Genomic DNA, 17,137 nt, shown 5'->3' on the forward strand with positions numbered 1-17,137 from the left:
TTGCTTAAAGCCAGAGTACTTTTAGACATAAGCCTGAATCGAGTTTAAGTTGCAAACTTCTCTTAAAATTCTTACCCAAGTTGAAAATCTGTAAGTTTGTTTTGAATTATTGTCCCAGTGCAGTGCTGAGGGACACTGCCCATCTGTTGGATCGTCTTAAAAGAGGAATTCACAGATACTTGGAGACACTTAAAATTTCATCCTATTTTTAGCCTTCTTGCTGTTAGCAATTAGTGCTACTTAGTTCATTATACCAATAGGAGAGGTAGCTGGGAGATGTTCAGGAGCAGGTGCTGTGGGCTCAGAGGAGATCTGGGAACACAGTACTTAGGGAACACAAGACATGAATTCATAGAAAGCTTGAATCCATTAGATATACTGCACATAAACAGAGTTGTTTGAAAATGGAAAGCTTCCATTTCCTGGACCAACCCTCCATTTAGGTAATAATATTCATCCTGGTGAAATCCTTTCAACTGTCAGCTGAATGCAATGGTCTTCTCCATCTTCTGTGGAAAGACTGACACTGCTGTCAGCCTGCTGCTAACTTCTTCCAAGATCCGTATTACTGATGAGTGAAGTGGTTTTTGTCTGTCCCATTACCGTACATATGGGGTGATGTAAGTTTTAATTAGCAAAACTCCATGAAATATTTAAAACTCTTCAGGTGAAAGGAGTGATATTACTAAAGTGGAAAAATAGCATGAGAGTCTTACATTGTGTAGGAACACGAACTTCTTAGATCCTAGTGGAAAAAAATAAGTTAAAGAATTGGCAGTGACAATCTCAGGCTGGGACTGAAGAGGGGCAATAAGTTGTCCTTGTCAGATTCAAGCCACAATATTAATACGTTCCTATCTGTAGGCTTTTTGACATGTAAAATATAATGTTCCAAGTTATGCAAACATTTCTGTCTGCTTCTGACAGAGTAAGCCTTTTTTTTTTTCAGTTTTAGCTGCACAGGGCAATAATTCCTACACTTCACATAATTTCTGAAATCAGCTGTTGTGGTAGAGGAAATACTGCTTCACTGCCGTTTAAAATTCTACCCAAACTTATGTCCAAGTGTCTGATCCAGGTGTTCATGTATCTCCTTCAGCCTGCATTTCTAAGTCTGTGGGAAAACTCTTGTTAATCTAGCTTCTTGTTACCATAACTTCTCATCTAAATTCAGCTAGAGTCTCCTCACCTGTAATTCACCTATGCCAAAATACTACTGCAATGCCACTGCCCACTCTTACTTAGTTACTGTTATTTATAATGTTGCAGTGTTTTAAAGGAAGGCACTGTTTAAATAGTGAACATGTGTCCCTAATGAATCGCACAGATGTCCACTCATCTGTTTTCAAGTTACTTACTTCCTTGCTGTTGAAGAAACTGTCACAGTACTACTTTTTATCCAGTATTTGTAAGCTTAAAGATTACTAATGACTGTTAAAAATTACCCCCTAATGGAGAGTAATGTCATTCCATGCAGTGACTTGCATGAAACCACATTACCCTCAGTCAGGGGGTAATTTTTAATTACTATAATGCTCTCACAAGTACCCATGGTGCAGCACTGAGGTCATCTTTTTTCCATTACTTAGTTTACTAAGTGACTGAGTTTAATGGATGTACAAGAGATCCTACTTTTGCATTTGTCTCACACAAGTAAAAGTTAGCAAGTGGAAGCCTGTTAACCTCTTGGAAGAGCACTCATTTCTCCAAGGACAGGAGTGGAATGCGCTGTTCTGAGTTCCTTCTCCACTTAACTGTCCACTGAAGTCAGCTTTAAGGAGTCTTGTAATTTCCTTTGAAAGACTCCTTTTTAACAAGTTGTCTAGATAGACTATGAAATGTCAATCTAGTCAAAACGTTTGTTTGACAATTGATCCTAAGGTACTTTTAATTTGAATCACACAGTATGTTAAAGAGAAATTGCTGTGATCTAGTCTATGAATATGGTATACTTGCCATTGTGCATTCATATTTCTTTAGGTTTGGAAAACAGTCATAACACTACAGATATTTTCAGGTACTTTTGTAATGTTGCATAGCCATATATTCTATTACGGCTTACTTATACCATTTTATTACAAAATATACCAACATTTGTGCCAAAACATGAAAAGAACCTGTTCCACAGTAAATGCTATACTATTTTAGAAGCATTCCTGTTCACTGCTTTTTTTTTTCTTTAATGCAAAAAAAGATTTGGCAGATTCTCTAGGAGGGTAAAATTTCCACATATTCCCAAACGTTACTGACTGGTAGTATTGCCTTGCAATTTAATCTCCTGCTAACTTCTCTCTCTCTCTCTCTTTCTCTCTCTCTCTCTCTCTCTCTCTCTCTAATTTCTGCTAATGGGGCTCCTACCCAGACCTGTCTTTTGACCTAACCTACAGTTTATTACAGGCCCTAAATTACTCCCTTTCAAGTACCCTCTCCCAAACCATGAAGAGCTTTAACAGAGAATTCTGTGCTATATTATTCAATAAAATCACAGAAAGGATATTATTAACCATTACATTCTTCGGGGGTGCAGAATCATTTTGATGGAACTCTTTTAAGTTTTGTTAAGGAGGTATGCTTTCTTAACAAATTATGGTGTGGGTTTTTTGTTGGGGTTTTTAATAAAGAGCAAGCAGTTTGCTTTGCAGCTGTCACAGTTTGCATCCTTTCTCTGTAGATGATGAGTTGGAGAGTTAGTTTTAGCACTAACACAGCTTAGCAACTTCACCACTGCTATGCAAAGGAATAGTTTGTTATTTTCAACACAAAAGCCTGTTAGTTCTGTTTTTGGCCTCACGGCCACTTCCCTTCAGACAGGTCTGTGTATCTGTAAATCTCAGTGTACTTACTGTATTACATCACTACTATAAACGGTAATACTTCAATACATTTGAAGTACTGGACTGTGTTGTAAAAGCAGCAGCTATCATTAGTCTTAAAATTGCAAATTCTAACTGACTGATGTTTTTAATGATATAGTAGTATTTTAGTTGTTTGAGGTTGTTGCCTTTCAAAGAACAGCACAGTGCCTAGCAGCTCGTATTTTTACATTTTGTATTTTTGTGATGGATGGGGATCAGGGGAAGGGCTATGACTATTTATTGCTTTGACTCTGTTTGCTCAAAGGAACTTTACCATGCAAGCTCTATTTAGAAGTTACAGATTTTTCCAAGGATAAAAGATGTTGTTCTGTCTCTAAAAGTGTATGTTCACAGAATTTAGAATTAGATTTGAGTACAAGTACAAGGCATTCATTTTTTCTTTGTGTTTCTGTGACAGAGGTATAAAGGTAGTGCGGTTCCATGCAAAATTTGATTCCTCAGTCTTTGGATTATCATTCTGCTTGTGGGTGGCAAAGCTCTGAGTGAAAATCCTATATTATAGGCAATCATTAATTAAAATTCTTTTCAAATGTTAACGTTATTGTGGCTGTAAAACTGATTGTATTTTCCAGATGAAATTGTATTAGAAAGATTTAGAGAAGCTTTCCTTGACACCTTTCTTACATCTTTTAATTAAGAAAGCCTTTGGTGTTAATAGGTTCAAGTTTGCCAGAATTAGAAATGAAGGTATCTAAATATTTGAAATGTTCTTACGTAAAGCCACTGTGGTATGCAGCTGTATCAGCTGCCCTTTCCACCATGCTATAAAGAGCCCGTAAAGTGGATTAATCAGCCTTCCTTGCCATACAGGCCTCACATTAAAATCTTCCTTATGAGCCATTGAAAGCACAAAGGGCCCAACAGACATACCTGCTAAAAGAGAAGTAGGGGTTGGACAGCTTCATTAGCTTTTTATACAGGAGACAGATGACAGCTTCTCCCAGAAGTCGCATTCTGCTGTGTGGGATAAAATTGGATTGAGCGTGCAGCTGCATCTCAGGCTGACCAAACAGTATCAGCCACACAAGGTCTCAGCTGGAGCGCTTCCTCCTCTGGTCATGTCGTTGGATTAGCAGCAGTCCATCTGCCACCACGCTTCCACTGCCAATTAAATGATATACCCATGGCTTGGGAGAGCACTTGAATGGTTTACAAGCTACTTGCTGCTAAAGATCCACTGCTCAGTGCGTTTGCCTGCAGTGAGCACAGAGCAGTGGTGCATTAGTGCACTTCCAAAAATGCTCCAGGTGTATCCTCATGCATCCCACTAATTATTCTACCTGCCTTAAGAGCATGGCCCAATTTCAGCAGCTCCTTAGGAAAAATTATTTTCTTTCTTACATGAATTAGAGTGACTTTTGTCGAGACAGATTACTTCTTGTGGAAGCAAAGGAAGATAGACTCCTAAAAGACTGATGAAAACTCTATGCAGTTGGATATTTTGAACTGCTGAGGTATACTGAATATTACAGAAGTCTTGAAGGAGGGAATTGTTTGAAAAAGTGAAAGGCACATGATAGAGTGTAGGTGGTGCAGAAAAAATTACGTGCAAGTTTGTGAATGCTCAGTACCAGCACCAGCAAATACGTTTTACAGGCTGCTGCCTGTATTAGGATACAAAGAGGCAAAAATTATCTATTCAAGTTAGGACTGTGGATCAAAAGCCAGAGTAAACAAGGAACTCTGTCTTTCACAGAGGGCAATATATTCAGGAACTGAAGAAGTACCTCCCACTGCAGCAGGAGTTATACAGAAGCTAGGTCAGGATGCTTATCTGTTTACCAGAACATCTGTACTAACACAATAGAATTTTTCATCAGCAAAAAGCCTTTTGCTCTTTTGTATTCCACTTCTGGGGATCAGCAAGGCAGTGAATGAGTCATACTAGGTAATGCCTGTCAAAACCTCTCCTGTTGGTTCTGCACTACACCACTACATATCTTTAATTATATGTTTATATATCGATGTGCATGTATATAATAGATACAATATATACAATGCATTTACATATACTTAAATAGAAAATATGCTAAAGATAAGGGATATTTCAGAGAACTTTAAATGATTTATTTTGACTGCATTTTATGTCCTTATACTGTTAAAGCCAAATCATAGAATGGTTTGAGTTGGAAGGGACCTTAAAGATCTCTAGTTCAAAACCCCCTGCCATGGGCAGGGACACCTTGCACTAGATCAGGTTGCTCAAAGCCCCATCCAGCCTGGCCTCACAGGACCATGCCTGTCACAACCTTGCTTCTTTTGATATACCTAGCAGGCAATCCATTTGCCCTCAAATGCCAGTTTCTGTCCAGGGAGAGAGGGGTCTGTGTAGAGACCTAAATACCCTAAGGGAAAAATATCTCCTGTATTTAAAACTGTCACAGTTTCTATTGCTTTCTATTAACTTGAGCCTATGCAAACATAGAGCTAGCTTGTTAGATGCCGTAGAGATCCAGGGATCTGCTTCCTCCACTGGGACTTGCAAGACAGATTTTCTAACCCCATAGTGCAAGTAACAAGGTATTTAACATAGAAGGTACCTGTTCCATACCCAGATCAGCCTCAGGTAGTGATGCACTGTGAGGCTAGGGATTTTCTCTTTGTGGAAGGAAATGCTTATGTGGCAGATTGACTTATAAGGAAAGGTGTTTTCCTGGCCATGCTTACAGACTTTGAGAATATCATAGCAAACCTCAAAGACAGAGGCTAATGTATCATAACAGACACATCTGCCATACATCTCTGTAATTCCTCATGCCTAGAACACCTCAGAAAATATGGTGAAAATTTGGTGTGGGCAAAACCATCCCAAAACAAATTTGCATTAGTTTAACACTGCCTCTTGTTTTGGTTTGTGAAAACATAGGGTTTCTGGATACCTACAGTGCACACTATGCCTGGGAGTTTGAGGCTCTATTTAAACCTGACAGCTATGGGATAAGAAGGTGTTTTCTTTCATCATTAGCCAGCCTTTTCTAAAATGGTAATTAGTTTCAGGAAAAGAATTTCAAAATCTGTTGTGGATGTGTTCCTGTGAAAAGCTTTCATGTTCACGTTGTCTGGCACTACACATCACACAACTACCTCATCCCGAATAGGTCCTGCTGTTGTCTGTTTAGTTTTTTATTCAGATCACAGGATAGTATGATGGGGGCAAAGAGGAAAAAGAAAAGCTGTTGAGACAAAGGGGAGGGATTGCAATGTCAAATTCAAAATACATATTTTAAAATACATTATAAATAGGGACTTCTTCTACCTTGTGCAGGATCTTTAATCCCAGTCTACGCACTACAATGGAGAAAATATCTCTCTCTGAGATCAATATGATACATACATCCTTCATTCATCTAAATAGTTCCCTTTAAAATTTTAGCTTTAAAACAAGATCAGGTATGTATATTAATTTGCATACAGAAGAACCTAAGTAGCATTGGGATGGGCTGCCCAGGGAAGGGGTGGAGTCACCGCCCCTGGAAGTGTTCAAAAAACAACTGGATGTGGCTGTGTTTTAACTGACAGGGTGGTGGTCAGTCAAAGCATGGTCTTGATGGTTTTGGAGGTCTTTTCCAACCTTAATGATTCTGTGATTCTAAGTAAAATGGCATGTATGCAAACAAAAGAGAAAGTGCAGGTTCTGTATAAATTTTCATTTAGTGTTCTTCAAACAGAGTTAGCTAAGAGAATGAAATTTCTTTTTGTGGGGGAAAAAGTATTCTCAGGCAAAAGGAAAGGCCAGGTGTGTAATTTTCCTGTGACCATACATTTCAGAAAAGGATTTCTTCAAAGACTTCAAATACGTCGTTTCACTAAACTTGAAATAATGTCATAAAAGCATGTAAAGTAGTATAATGTCATTTTACATTTATGTGCAATTAATGTAGCAGAAATAAATACAAATAAAACAGAATGGAAAATGGAAAGTTTTGTTTTCATTAAAATAAGAAGACATTATTAATAGTATTTTAAAAAAATTAAAACATAATTTGTCTTTTTTCATGGAAAATTCTTACATTCTCATTATGCAGTTCAGTGTGAATATAACTAGCTCTCTAATGGAAAAGCTTTATTGATAAAAATATTTACACAAGCTTCAGTCCTTAAGTTAGAAAGGTGGTTTAGTACAAGTGTCAGAAAATAATTAATAAAAACTGAAATTAACTGAAAAGAATCTATATCTATCATCATATTTAATTATTTGAGCATTTGTAATTTTGCTAGTATTATTCTATATTATTTCTGACTGCATCTTACATGTAGGACTATTCAAAGAAAAGGTACAGTTGAGGATTGTGTTAAAATCTGTAATGCTTTAAATCACCATGGCTTCCTTTTTATGAAAAAAGCCCTAATACCAGAACACTTAATGGAAATTCTAGAATAATTTGGATCAGAAGGGAAATTCAGAGATCATCTTCTCTAACCTCCTGCTCAAAGCAGACTTTGACTAAATCGAGTTGCTCAGGACATTGTCCAGCAGGGTTTTGAGTATTTCCAAAGACTGAAATCCCAGGTCTCTGAGCACCTGCTCCACTGTTGGACTACCCCAATAGTGACAAAAACTTTACTGATTCTAGAAAATAGGAATTTCCTGAATTGCAACTTGTGTCTAGTGTGTCTTGTCCTTTCATCTTGTTCCTAGAGTCTAGTTCTGTCTCCTCTCTATGCTCCCATTAGGTTAAAACAACACTAAAATCCCCTGTGAGCTTTCTCTTTTCCAGGCTGAACAAGCACAGCTCTCTCAGTCCCTCCTTGTCCAGGATTTGTCTGTTGAGAGAAATCCAGGCTGAATTCCCTGCTCAGTCACATAATGTTTGAAAGTCCATTTCCTTTTCTGTCAGAAAGGCTTCTAAGTGTTGCAGCTGGGCTACTGGGTTCTTCCCTCTGCTCATAAAGGATTTGGCATACTTTGGTTTCCTTCATCTTCTAAGTGGCACCCTGATCCTCATCCTGCAAATAGTTCTACATGGCTGCTCTAATCATTTAAGTAGAGAAGTCTTTAGTGAAATGAACAGATTCATAAGCATTTGCTTTGTAATTAATTTGTGGGGAAAAAATGAGTTTTAATATTCTGTGTGTTTTTCATAAACACCCCTATAATTCAGGATGACCTAGTCAATTAAACATTGTATTCTCTATTTTCTTTGTTAATTTGAGGATCATAAGCAAAACATAAACTAAAATCCATACTGTGAAATTGTTAAATCTTGAAACAAATTGAGAGGATTTGTGGCTTTTCATTTTTCCTTCCTTAGTTCAGCTGAGTAGAATGGGACATTTTATTGCCCAATTCGTTACTTCTAGTATTCAAGATCATGGTCAAGATTAGATAACAGTAAATTATGGAAAATACTGCTGCTCACATCTCATTACTGTTCTATTCTATTGGGGAGGCAGAAGGTTGTTGGAGTTTTTTTTAAAGTGTGCAGGTGCATTTTTCTGAAGACCAAGACCAGTGTCTAACTTGAGCCAAAAATAGTGCAGCCAGCAGCTTTGCAGACACAGAGTTCTGCCAAAGCTTCTCAAATTCCTTTTTTCTGCCATAGCCTAGAGCCTTCCCTGAAGAACCTGTCAATCACACTAAAATACACCGAGGTCCTCTTGGGTGGACGTGGAAGAACTAAACCATAACCACAAAATTAACTTTCTCTGAGAGCTAAGTAAAGAGTCAGCCCATTTCAAATAAATGTTACATTAATCTGATGCATCACATAGCTTCATTTTTTGCAGCTGGTCAGTCACCAGTGATGCCTCTGCATCAGCCATTGCATCAGCAAATTCTGTTAGTGCAATGCCTCCTTTGACCTGAGGTGTTCTTGGGTTTGATGCTATAACCCTCACTTGCAGAAACTCAGATAACCTGGTGTTCATACAAATCAGAAACTGAGAAAGAAGTAAGCAGAGTGTTTAATGATGTCGCTGTAAGCAAATCTCAAAGCATGTGCTGTATACTTGAATTCAAGAAGGAACACTTAGCAGCAAAAGTAGATGAGCTGTGTATCTCTGACTGCAGCTGTACCTTACTTTGCCATCATCTTTTCCTTCTTATTTCCCATTCACCTCCATATTTTCTTTCCCTTTCCTCAGCCACTCAGGTCATGCCATACTTTCCCTGTAAGCTAACAGTGATACGGGGATCTTTCCAAATACCTTTCCTTTTTTTGCTTTGATCTCTTGTGATGCTAATGAACCAATCTACTAATAACAAAAAAGTTCAGAAAGACCACTAAAGTTCTTACATGCAGTGAGTAAAAAGCCAAGTTAAGAACAACAGAAATCAAAACTGGGTTTGTTTGTGCTAATAAAAATCAAAACCATTTTCATTAACCTCCACCTTCATGTAAAAAATATGCACTCTTTTCACTCAGTTCTTGTAACTCTGTAAGTTAAAGGAATCCTTCCCCTACCCCTTTACTTGTATTCTTTTCTGCTTCTCTCTTTACAGCCAGTCCTGCTGTTATTGGAATGTCTTCTTGGTCTGAAAGTGCATCCAGAGTCTCTGGCAAAAAAATGAAAGTCACAGTGAATGAAGGGGGGGAGGGAAACTAAATCCTGTGGTGTCAAAAACACTGTTTCCAAAATTTGAGCATCATCACAGCATTTTTAAAAATTTCATTCTTTTTTCTTTATCAGCAAATGCAAGAGCATGATAAAAATGAAATGAATAATGTTAGCATTTGCTTTGAAGCAGGAAGCTGATAATTAGAACAAAAAGAAGGTGCCTAAAAGAAATTATAATAAACCACCCCTTTGTACATCAGGTGAAAAGGCTTATGTACCCTTAGCTGTATTAAAATATTTGTAATCTCCAAATCAGTAGTACAACATACTGTTGTACCTTTAATTCGTTCTGATGTCAGTGCAAAATATATGTTGAACTTCTTAGGACAAAGAATAATTTTATAATCTAATACAGGTTTGCATACTAAGAGATGATAAGCAAGGAACAGCACAATTCAGTGTTATCCTGCCACCGCTTGCTTTTTTGTAATTCTCCTGACAATTACTTTCCCTGTGATTGTTCTCTAGAAATGCTGGTACTTGAATTGGGGGCAGCTTGTAAAGTATTTTATTAAGTGTTCACTAGTTCTTGCTGCAAAATGGAGCGCCTTTAAAAATATTTCTCCTAACCTCATTTCCTGTCTGATAGAATATTGACAGAGCACAGTTTAATGTCACTGTGAAATTGCAGTCTTGAGCATATTGCATTTCAAGATAAGACATATAAATGTTAAATTGAATGACAGAAGTTCAGGTGAGCAGAACTTTACTATCACTAATGACATACTGTTTATATTTCATTTCCTTATTTGATTTCAATTGCTTCATATTTGTGGCTCAGTCCATGTAGGGGAAATAGAAAGGGGTTCACGGTAAAGTGTTGCTGTTTTGATAAGAAATGTAAAGTAGACTAAAATACTAATTACTTGTAGTTATAGTTGTTTAATAACACCTAAAGAAATTTACCATTTTGATTGGATTAGATACTCAAGTTCTGAAAACTTGTTTTCTATAAGGACTTTTTAAAAATAAAAAGCAACATAAAGAGTACAAATGAGGCGTTGGGAGATTCAAGGTATTCCCAAATAAAGAAAAAATAAATTCTAAAAATAGAAAGTAACATTTTGAATTTTCTAATGCAGATTAGAATACCCGATGTTACCAAATGTGTACTAGCTCACACACATGTAATTCTCACAACGATATGTGATGTGTGGGTTTGTCTCTGCTTTAGAGGACCCATTGTTGAAGACAGGAAAGCAATCACAGTTATTGAGAAGGACTGTTTTGTTGTTCAGGAGAAAGTAATTGCAACATAAGCTGGAAGAATGTATAAAAACTCAACAAACAAGGAACAAGTCTGTTACCTTTGCAGGCTTTTTTACCCTCTTCCTGTGGAGAGCTTTTATCACATTATGTCTTCATACTGAATGTTGCTGAATCAGTTATGTGTATTAAATTATTTCAGGTTGAAGCATATTCCCCAAAATTAGCTGTGCGTTTTCTTTTAACATATCCTAGGCAGCCAAAATAGATGGGCAAAGTAATAATAATAATAATAATAATAATAATAATAATGTTGATTAATACTGCTGGAATTGCAAGTAGCCTAAAAATCAAACAAAGTGAGTCATTCTGAGTGTTAGAAAGGCAAATAATGTATTCGAATCCTGTTTCCTGCATTATCTGTTGAAGGGATTGTTAATACAATAAAAAATGCATCCAATTTTGGAATAAAAGTCCACATCATGTCTGTGATAGTGGCCAGTAACAGACCTTTAGATGAATACAGGAATGGAGTGAAGGGAAGGTAATGCATTCACGGTCCTCTGCTCAGCCTTAATCAGTTTTTCTTTTACCAGTACTAACTTTTGGTATCTCTAGAGTCCTAGTGGTGATGTGTTGCAAAATTTTCATAGAATCATAGAATGTCCTGAATTGGAAGGGACCCACAAGGATCACTGAGTCCAGCTCCTGGCCCTGCACAGGGCACCCCAAGAGTCACATCATGTGCCTGAGAATGTTATCCAAATGCTTCTTGAACTCTGTCAGGCTGGTGCTGTGACCACTTCCCTGGGGAGCCTGTTCCAGTGCCCAACCACCCTGTGGGTGAAGAATCTTTTCCTAATATCCAACCTAAACCTCCCCTGACACAACTTCAGGCCATTCCCTCAGGTCCTGTCACTGTTCACCACGGAGCAGAGATCAGTGCCCACCCCTCCTCTTCCCCTCATGAGGAAGCTGTAACTGCAGTGAGGTCTCCCCTCAGTCACCTCCAGGCTGAACAGACCAAGTGACCTCAGACACTCCTCATACAGCTTCAGCTGAAGGCCCTTCACCATCTTTGTTGTCCTCCTTTGGACACTCTCTAATTGCTTAATGTCTTTTTGATACGGTGGTGCCCAAAAATGCACAGAGGACTCAAGGCAAGGCAGAGCAGAGCATTTTCTGCGTTTTGTGAAAATATTTATTTTATATTAAAAAAAAAATCTATATACTCCCTGCTTCTGGTTCTTTCATTGTTGAGAAATAATAATTCTTTATTAATTTCTTAGTTTTCTCCATGTTTTTGGATATACTTTTATCATATTCTCAGTTCAACTGCCTCCTTTTTAAACTAGGGACTCCTTATCTATGTAAGGATTACTGCTTTTCTGGTAGGATCTGCTCCTTTGATCTTCCTATCACCTCTCTGTATATGTTCTCTACTTTGTGAAAATCTTTTTTGGATAGGCATGTGTCAGAACTGCATGCAGTGTTCAAAATGTGGAAGCTCCATAAATCTATAAAATTGCTTAATCACATTTTCCATTTTGTTCTCTATCCCTTACACAGTCACTTCTGACTTCTTTTTGCCTAGTGCTGAACTTTTTGTCTTCAGAGAACCAGTGACTATCAGATTTCTTTCTTCAGTAGTTTATGAAGTCATTTAGATGCAATACGGTGTGTGCATAATTAGGATCATTTTTCCCATATGCATGACTCTGTATCATTCAACACTGAGTTTTGTCTTAAGTGAATATCCAGTCACTCTACCTCATGAGATAAAAGAAATAACTTTTTAACTCTATTTCTAATTTTTACGACAATTTAAAAATTGTGTTTTGTGCAAAAAGATAATGGATATTTTTAGATCAGTGTGAATATGGGAAATAGTGCAAATCCCAACATGCAATTATGTAGGATAGACACTAGTAATGTATCTCTGTTGTGAAAAAATGACCATTTAACCCTACCCTTGGTATCACATCTTTCCAACCAGCTGCTAAAGGATTTTACTAAAAGATCATTCTTATTGTAGTTTAGATTCTTTTAGAGGTTTGGTGAGCAAACTGTTAAAAGCTTTTGCAACTACAAATGCACTGCGCCACTGGGTTGTATGAAAGCCCCCAATCCTTTCTTCATCTGAACCATTTCTGTGATTTGTCCACAAGCAGAGAAGTAAAATTTGAAACAGTAACTATGTGAGAAGCAGCTATTTTATCTTGAGTTTCAGTAAGTGCAATAGATCACTGCATTAATGGAAAGAAAAATTCAGCCCAATTCCCTTAGCAGGACAATTACAAATTTCATCTCACTTTGTTTATTAAGATCTTGGTGACGGTAGTGTTTTGCTAGACCTGTGGGAAGTAGCAGCATCTTGTTTCTCCTTTCTTTTCTTGGTAAGAAAGGAGGGATACTGATACAAGAAGGAGAGTACCACTCTGCTTGGAATGGGGAAGCAGGAAGTGAGTGGTTTTGTTAGATTCAAATTAATCTGCGTTTCTTACTGTTCCTAAATTAAAATGGAAGGCACATTTTTGGCAGGGCCTGAGTTCATTCCAACCCCAGTCGCCATTATCTTAAAAATTTTTATTTTTACTGTTGTTACATTCCTCTAATTAGTGTCCCATTGTGCCTCATTCTTTGTGCCCAGAGCTTTTTAAACACAAAAAGGCAAGCTAGGTCCAAAAGAGTTTTGTTATTTAAGTCAAGACAGGACAGAGAAAATGGATACAGGAAAATACATGGAAAATAAACCAGACAGTGGCTAACAATGTAGTAGCAACTTAGCAGTTATTGCAGTTGGTTTCTTGAAGGGTTTGAGGGAGAAGTCACAGAGAAGGAGGGTTTTTGAGAAAGGTATTGAGTTAGGCTTGCACAAGTTTTACAGCGTGAGCCTTTCAACAAGAAGGGACTGTACAGGAGAAGATGCATCATTGGAGAGTTTCATCATGGTAGATAAAATGGGGACGGATTGTGATGAACTGTTCAGCTTATTACTTTCCTGGACTGTTTTTATTAATATTTGTAACAGAACAGAGTAAACGATACACAAAATCCCACACAGTTTTGCAGGGGAAGTCTGTATGATTGTCTGCTCTGCATTTTACTATATTTTAACTATTATACCAGTTCACTTCATGCTATTTCTTGTGCCTTAAAATTCCAACAGTTCCTAGTTAGTCTTGAGATTTTTCTGAATATCAGGCTCCTCTTTCCTGAGACTGATATAGTACATTCTCTTTCCTCATATAGTCATGGTAACACTATTTCTGTGATAAGCTGATCTTTTTGCTTTCCCTACAAAAATAATTTCATCCTAGGTAATGATCATGGGAGCTTCCATCTGTTTTATGTTTTTCCTTTGGTTGTAGATCTCTTTTCCTTTAAGAAGGATGAAACATCAGACAGTAGCTATGAAGTGTCTTTTCCGCGAGTGAAGATGATCAAATATTTAAACCTTTTTTTTCCCCCCAAAATTTACTTTAAACCTAAGAGTATGAGTGGTGGTGGTGATGTCAGGTACCATGGTTTTACAAGTTTCTTAAATCTTGTATAGTTAGAGCCTCTTGGGGATTGTGAGACCCAAGGAATGGATGAGAAGCAGAGACTGCAGCACTGCAACACTTTCGGCAGTATCTGAATAAACTGCAAATGCTAAAAATGTTATATTCAGCTAAAGTTTACTTGACTGAGTCCAGTGGGTGTTTTTGTTCACAGTACAGAAGTCTGGCTGGTATCACTCTCTTCCTGTAACAGTTGTTTCAGATTTGAACTTTTCCCACAAGACCTATTTCCAGTATTAGATTCAGATTGAGAAGTACTGTACAGTTGTTACTGTCTTAAAAAATAAATCTGCTGTAGCTTAATTATGTGACCAAAAGATTGGAAGGGGAGCCATGCATGGCTGCCATCTAAATGTGCTGCCATCTAAGGGTGAAAGAGGAAAAAAGATACCCATTTCATGTTAATACTTTGATAAGCCTGTCCTTACAAAGGACTTCCATGAAGTTATTCATGTATTGGGTGATAGGTCTCAGATTCAACTTTGAATTATATATTACTTATTCATTACAATTAGGTATGGAGGAGGGGGAAGATGGAAGGATGCAAAGATCTAAGAGTTTTGTTTTACTTATGGTACTTGAATGAAATTTAACTGTCTCTGATATGAAAGAGTTCAGACCATTATCTAATGCTACTTCTGCATTTATGCACCGTGGAATAATAAAGAACCAGTTTTATTATCAAGTCTACAGAGTAAGCAAAGGCTCAAGCAAACACAGGTGATTCCTGCACTGGGATGGGCAAAGGCATAACTGCTCATGCTGCAAGTGCTGCAGCAGGTGTTTAAGGCAGTGTACTTCATTCACTGTCAGTCATGAGGAATGGGGTGGCAATCTATCAGCTTACTGAGGGCCAGACATGACCCTTAATACTCTTCTGTGCAGCGACCCAATACCATGCCTGCACTTACTATTCCTACTTCTATTATCAGCAAGACTTTAACTTCAAAGGCATTTTGAGCTTTAGTCATGGATTAAGATACGGCTGAGCTTGGTACTACATTGGTACAGAACACAACAACAGCTCCTGCCCAAATGGCTTCTTATCTAGGTGGAAGATAAGGGATAACAGGTGGATAGATGGGGAACATGAGGAGACTGAGGCAGTACTGATCAGCACAGAGAGCAGTAATATTAGTACTTTGTAAAGTTTTTGTCTGCTGGCAGTGATTTGAAGCAGAAGAGTGAGATACCAGTCAGGAGGGCTACAGAAAGCCCCTCCTGTGCAGCATGAGAGGAGACAGATGTTTGAATATCTAGGGGAGGCTGGTGTGAAATTTCTGTCTGTGGTGGGAACCATCTTTTCATACTAAGTAAGAGTTAACAAAGAGAAAGGCTTTGAAAGTTAGCACAAGTTGGTTATGCTTGGTACAGTTGGCCTCCAGAAGTGGAAGGAACCTAGATGAGATAATAAGCTCCGGTAACTTCTAGCGTAAGATATGTAAAAGATGCTTCTGGCAGATGAATATGACCTGGCTTATTACGTTTTCCACAGAGCAAAAGTCACTGAATTAACAGACAGGACAAGTAAAGTCTGTGGAGCAGTTATTTTTTTTAAACCCATACCTTGACAATATTCTAAAGAAGGAATCTGGAAAATTTAAATTAAGACTGTAGGCAAGAACTTGAAGAAAGGCTTGGTCTAAGATGGAGTCACAGGCCACTGAAACAAGCCAAATAGTTATGGGATCCACTATCATCAGGATCACAGATGCCTCACAGAGGTTGAAGAAAAAATCAAGAGTTTTGGACATGCTGTTTTGGGATGTAACTAAGCATAACTCAGGAGGAGACAGTGAGACTTTAGACTGAAACAGACAGATCTGGAAAAAAACCAAAGAGGTGTACGCATCCAAAGCAATTCAATAGTTTAATGAACCACTATTGTAGTATCGGGTTTAAGATCTTGTCTCTGACAGACCACTCCTGCTGAGAAGCAACTAACTCATGTGACTAATTCTCATGAAATCAGGAGTGATAGAAAACAGTCTTTAGGAATGCAAGTCAATTTAAAATGTCTCTTGAGTGTGCAGTGTGTATTCAGAGCTCCAACATACACTATACAGTATTATATAAACCAGATTGCTGGGTTACACAGGGTCTCAGTGAAACCTCTCCAGACTGTTCTATGTATGTGAAGCGAACATTGGTATTGATTTGTCAGTTCCAGTGGAATCTCTCATATCATTTTTATTTATATGTTTAATCAGATGTAGCCTCTGATACTGTAGCTCACATCACTTTCATATCCAAGTAGTCCCCTTTAATTCAGTGGTGGTTCCCAAAGATTAAGGTGCTGTTGACCACATGTCAGTGCATTGGCAACTATTCTTTGATTATCAGACTGAAAGAGATGAGAGTAAAATAAAGTTCCAGAAATGCTGAAACAAATGTAAATGTTACTTCATAATATGGTTACAAACTACAACACACTGATGTAAATAACATGAAGACTATGTCTGCTTACTGAGAGTTGTTTTTCTCCTTTTTTTTCCTCATCATTCATTTCTTAAGAAACTTGGCTAAAAAGCGGAAAGAGACACTGAGTAGTACTCGGCAGGAAATGACAGTGATGGTGAATTCAATGGATAAAAGCTACACTGAGCAAGGCACCAACTGTGATGAAGCTTTCTCTTTCATGGACACGCACAATCTAAATGGGAGATGTAAGTTTTTTCTTTTCTTTTCTTTTCTTTTTTTTTTTTGAAGGTGAAAGAAAGGTGCAAATGGTTTTAAAAATATTCCTCATTACTCAGTCATGGAAAATCCATGGGACCGAGAGTTTCCCACTGTGCAGCACATTACAGTGTCTATTCAAATGAGCAAGACAGTCAGACATCAAGAATAGACTTCTTTAAAAATAATACGGATAATTGAGCTTTTTTCTGTCCATCCTTTTCTTCTGCAGAAGAGCAGTGACATTACTGAAACAGT

General features: G+C 37.7%; 1 protein-coding gene across 13 annotated transcripts in view; it reads left to right on the top strand.

Annotated features, from left to right (window-relative positions):
• Positions 1-17,137, top strand: part of PTPRM (protein tyrosine phosphatase receptor type M) — a 454,918-nt gene that overhangs the window by 344,118 nt on the left and 93,663 nt on the right. For all 13 annotated transcript variants that reach the window (XM_042031127.1, XM_042031137.1, XM_042031118.1 and 10 more), the window contains one exon: positions 16,718-16,869. In XM_042031127.1, the coding sequence (XP_041887061.1) occupies positions 16,718-16,869 (152 nt within the window). The remainder of the gene's footprint in view (positions 1-16,717; positions 16,870-17,137) is intronic.

Source organism: Corvus kubaryi, unplaced genomic scaffold (genome assembly GCF_017639235.1).
Source record: "Corvus kubaryi isolate FWS band 111438036 unplaced genomic scaffold, C.kubaryi_AGA036_p1.0 132, whole genome shotgun sequence".
Classification (NCBI taxonomy): Eukaryota; Metazoa; Chordata; class Aves; order Passeriformes; family Corvidae; genus Corvus; species Corvus kubaryi.